The sequence below is a fragment of the Triticum urartu genome, chromosome 4 (assembly GCF_003073215.2).
Source record: "Triticum urartu cultivar G1812 chromosome 4, Tu2.1, whole genome shotgun sequence".
Classification (NCBI taxonomy): domain Eukaryota; kingdom Viridiplantae; phylum Streptophyta; class Magnoliopsida; order Poales; family Poaceae; genus Triticum; species Triticum urartu.
In genome coordinates, this window is record NC_053025.1 from 420,847,478 (window position 1) to 420,852,440 (window position 4,963).

Sequence of the window (4,963 nt, forward strand, 5' to 3'; positions counted from 1 at the left end):
ATGCTATATTATATACTGTTTTGGACATTATTGGGCTTTATTATCCACTTTTATATTATTTTTGGGACTAACCTATTAACCGGAGGCCCATCCCAGAATTGCTGTTTTTTGCCTGTTTCAGGGTTTCGAAGAAAAGGAATATCAAACGGAGTCCAAACGGAATGAAACCTTCGGGAACGTGATTTTCTCAACGAACAAGACCCAGGAGACTTGGACCCTACGTCAAGAAAGAAAAGAGGAGGCCACGAGGTAGGGGGCGCACCTGCCTACCCCAGGCGCGCCCTCCATCCTCGTGGGCCCCTTATTGCTCCACCGACGTACTCCTTCCTCCTATATATATCCACGTACCCTCAAACGATCAGATACGGAGCCAAAACCATAATTCCACCGCCGTAACTTTCTGTATCCACGAGATCCCATCTTGGGGCCTGTTCCGCAGCTCCGCCGGAGGGGGCATCGATCACGGAGGGCTTCTACATCAACACCATAGCCCCTTCGATGAAGTGTGAGTAGTTTACCTCAGACCTACGGGTCCATAGTTAGTAGCTAGATGTCTTTTTCTCTCTTTTTGGACCTCAATACAATGTTTTTCCCCTCTCTTGTGGAGATCTATTCGATGTAATCTTCTTTTTGCGGTGTGTTTGTTGAGACCGATGAATTGTGGGTTTATGATCAAGTCTATCTATGAATAATATTTGAATTTTCTCTGAATTCTTTTATGTATGATTGGTTATTTTTGCAAGTCTCTTCGAATTATCAGTTTGGTTTGGCCTACTAGATTGATCTGTCTTGCAATGGGAGAAGTGCTTAGCTTTGGGTTCAATCTTGCGGTGTCCTTTCCCAGTGACAGTAGGGGCAGCAAGGCATGTACTGTATTGTTGCCATCGAGGATAACAAGATGGGGGTTTCTTCATATTGCATGAGTCTATCCCTCTACATCATGTCATCTTGCTTAAGGCGTTACTCTGTTTTTAACTTAATACTCTAGATGCATGCTGGATAGCGGTCAATGAGTGGAGTAATAGTAGTAGATGCAGGCAGGAGTCGGTCTACTTGTCTCGGACGTGATGCCTATATACATGATCATACCTAGATATTCTCATAACTATGCTCAATTCTGTCAAATGCTCAACAGTAATTTGTTCACCCACCGTAGAATACTTATGCTCTCGAGAGAAGCCACTAGTGAAACCTATGGCCCCGGGTCTATCTTTATCATATTGCTCTCCTACTACTTAGTTATTTCCTTTGCTATTTACTTTGCCTTTATTTTACTTTGCATCTTTATCATAAAAATATCAAAAATATTATCTTACCATATCTATCAGACTCACTCTCGTAAGTGGCCTTATAGGGACTGACAACCCCTATTTGCGTTGGTTGCGAGGATTTATTTGTTTTGTGCAGGTACGAGGGACTCGCGCGTAGCCTCCTACTGGATTGATACCTTGGTTCTCAAAAACTGAGAGAAATACTTACGCTACTTTGCTGCATCATCCCTTCCTCTTTGGGGAAAACCAACGCAGTGCTCAAGAGTTAGCATTTGGCACTAGGTTAATAGGTTAGTTCTCAAAAATGATATAAAATTACATATAAAGTATATAAGATTGGTAATATAATAGCATGGAACAATCAAAAATTATAAATACGTTGAAGACGTATCAGATATCACAAAAAAGGTGGTAATGTCCAATCCCTCTCTCTGAAAGTAAGATTGGAGTGCTTGCTGGTAACATGGTAAAAATGGATGACTAGTGATAATCTTGGTGGGGTATCTCTAGTCCACTTGCATGGAAAGTGTACAGTGATATGAGACAATATGATGTGCTTCATCGTATCGTACATTGTATGATCTCTGCAGAGTTAAATCTATTCGAATTGCTGTGTCCATGATCATGGACAAGTCGGTATAAGTTACACTATTTGGTCATTGTTGAACTTGGAGGCTTCAATTGAAATAAAAGAGCAGGTAACCTAAATCAAGAAAGATTGTTGAGTAGGTGAAATCGATATGAGCTGTGATGTTGAGAAATACATGTATGAGCCATGGAATGGCTATGGTAAGATCGGTCCTAGCAACCATGAAAGTTTGTTTGTGATCTTGGAATGATCATAACAAACATTCGTTCATTATACATTTATACGTGTGTATGCTTTATCTTCATACTTGCGAGATAAGTTATGGCATGCCATGATAGCTAGAATTGCTATGATCATGTTAAATGCCACATATTCCTTTGCATGTTGATATATGTTGTTTGGTTCTTGAGAGTAATTTTTGAAGTACATACTGACATTGTTGTTTTGGCCAGATTCAACCGAGGTATCGTCTTCCCCTACGTGAAGTCGGAGAGTTGGTTTTCTAGGAGATTTTTTCAGCCAGTTCCATGTGGATTGGTGTCTAGCCTTTAGCCATTGGAACCCTAGTTTAGTCATCCGTTATAAGCTCTACTCCCTTCGTTTCATATTACTCGTCGCAGAAATGAATGTATCTAGAACTAAAATACATCTAGATACATCCATACCTGCGACAAGTAATTCGGAACGGATGGAGTACTTGTCAAGACCACTCTATCTTGACACTGTCTCACTTCCAGACCGTCCGTAGATGCAGCAGTTCCATGTGGATGCGGTAGGCATACTTTGTACTGGAATTTGGCTTGTAAAAAGAATTAGGATTAACTTGATACTTGTGCGCAAGAATTAGGATTAACAAATGCATTTAATTCCAGTAGATAGTGTACATAAGGACGTAGTCTCACTTCCCGTTTCCGAACCGGGCAAAGTTCCGAAGTTCATTTTGTAAGATAGATACCCAGGATCTATCGTCAATTTACCGCCCGGCAGTTGACCCTGATCTCCCCGTACGCCCCCGTGAGCACACCGAGATTGCCCAACTTCACCATGGCGGCCGCGAAGTCGCTGCCGAACTGATCATTGTTGGACGCGTAGCTCCTGACCAGACCGTCCGTGGAGCCGCCGTCGTACAGCGCCTGGTCGGAGTGGAGCAGCCCCATATGGGTGAGGAGGCCGGAGAAGTAGCTGTTGTCGAAGTAGTCGGGCGAGGACGCGTCGAGAGGCGCGAGGTTGCCGTCGTTGCCACCGCTCTGTGGGCAGTCCCCTCGCAGCGACGCCGCGAAGGTCCCGTCGATGTCGGTGTCGGCGTAGATCCGGTTTCGGTAATTCTGGCATTGCGCCCGGCCGATGGTGTGCCCCCCTGCAGCAATGTGGATTCACGTGGTGATCGATCGGTCGAGGCATTATCGACAGAGCTGTACCGGAGATCTATCGACGCGTCGCTCTCGCATTTCGCTTTCCAGTGTACGTTGTGATAGAGAACATGATTGCGTGGTGATCTTCTTCTTTTGAATTTGGAGCAGAGCATGGTGGTGAATGAATTATGAGGTTGTTGGGCCTGAGTGACCGCTCGAGTGACGATCAGGTTCTCAAGCAAAAAGGTGATTGATGGCTCGTGCAAGCCTTGTCTGGTCGGCAAAAGGAAAGGTGGTGACAAGCGCAGGGACGAGAGTCATCGATCACCATGTTAAATTCAGGGGACGCAGGCAAAACGCTGGCGTGTCAGTTGGCCGTTGCTATGATCAGTGATGGATGCACAACTCCATCATTAACTAGGTAGGTACACCAGACGAAGCAGCCAGGTCTTTTGAGAAAAAGGAGTCATAATGGAACAAAAAAGCCTACATGTATCGTATAGCTAGCCATGCATACGTGCGCAGCGCACTTGGTTGTATGCCGGACATGCTTCCCAATCTAACAGTGTCACTGACTCTTGTATGTGATCTATCAATGCATGCATGTCTCCGGGTAATTTGTCTAGTAGTATCATGGCTATCAGCTGTGTGCAGGCAAGGCAGCGCATTTTACCTGAGAGAGCAACCATGTCGGTGCTGCTTAATCCCTTCTTGGAGAAAGCGGCGAGGAGATCATTGAGGTTGGAGTTGGGGCCGGGGAGGTCACTGTTGGCCAAGGATGCACTTGCGCTGGTGGCGTCCCTCCTCCCAAGTAGAACCGTCCATGATGGCCCCCCTAGCTGCGCAGGAGTACTCGTTGTCACTTGCTACATGTACTTCCATTCCGCCCATGGAACGACCGGTATTTTCTTTCACTCAAGCGCGAGAAGGTACTAATAGAGAGCTGTAAATTTAGGCTTTAGCTTACGTGGACGACGGCGTCGCGGGCAGCGACGGCGAGGATGTCGGCGCAGGAGACGGTCCCCGGGCAAATCAGCTCCAGCAGCAGCTTGATCCTGTCAATCACCTCGAAGCCGCGCAGCGACCCTGCGTTCGGCCCCGCCCCCTTCTCACCGGTGAAGCTGGGCGTGTCGTCGAGCAGCACGGACGCGTCGCACCCCTAGCGTACAGGTACAGACATGCATCCACCATCAAACAAGTTCACTACAATATTGAAAGAGGACCAAGGGAATAGCAGAGGAAGATCTTGAGGACTTGCTTGCACAAAGCAGTCGTGGAAGTAAAGCCGGAGAAGGGAGGCGCCCATGCGGCGGTCGAGCAGCACCGCCGTCGCCACGGTTGTCCTGATGGTGAGAAGCGCCGCGGGGCAAGAAGAACCGTAGTAGTCCTCCGACAGCTGCGCGTTCGCTACCGCGGCACAAGTTGCTGCGAGGAGCAAGAGAAAAGGTGGGAGACGAATACTGGCACGAGCCATGAGAGATCTAAGTGTCTCAAGCCTCACCTTTCGGCTTTGGGATAACCCTCCGCGATGCAGTCCAAAGCATATTTATAGGCAACAACTTGAGGAATTACAGGCATGTACTACTAGCTCTTATGTCTGCAGGTTAGGACTTTATCATTTATTTACTCTGTATATATGCAGATTATTTCCGGTGTAAGCATTTTCAGTGCGGATACACGTAGCCATATTTTTTGTTAAAAAGAATGCAACACGGCAAAAAAAAATCATTTTGGGCAATGCGGATAAACAT

General features: G+C 46.4%; 1 protein-coding gene across 1 annotated transcript; it reads right to left on the reverse strand.

The window, feature by feature from the left end:
• Positions 1-2,691: 2,691 nt before the first annotated feature.
• On the reverse strand, positions 2,692-4,732 carry LOC125553890 (peroxidase 70-like). The gene is made up of 4 exons (XM_048717541.1): positions 4,471-4,732; positions 4,180-4,371; positions 3,886-4,051; positions 2,692-3,217 (listed from the first exon to the last, which is right to left on the reverse strand). Exons 1-4 carry the CDS (start codon positions 4,684-4,686, stop codon positions 2,829-2,831), a joined length of 963 nt encoding a protein of 320 aa, XP_048573498.1. The 5' UTR covers positions 4,687-4,732; the 3' UTR covers positions 2,692-2,828.
• Positions 4,733-4,963: the final 231 nt, after the last annotated feature.

Bases quoted from the DNA above. Each gene is read 5' to 3' on its own strand.
- LOC125553890 (XM_048717541.1), bottom strand. From the start codon at position 4,686: ATGGCTCGTGCCAGTATTCGTCTCCCACCTTTTCTCTTGCTCCTCGCA. The intron at 4,372-4,470 runs GCAAGTCCTCAA...CCTGTACGCTAG, and splicing joins TCCACGACTGCTTTGTGCAA to GGGTGCGACGCGTCCGTGCT. The intron at 3,218-3,885 runs GTAAAATGCGCT...ACATTGCTGCAG, and splicing joins CGACATGGTTGCTCTCTCAG to GGGGGCACACCATCGGCCGG.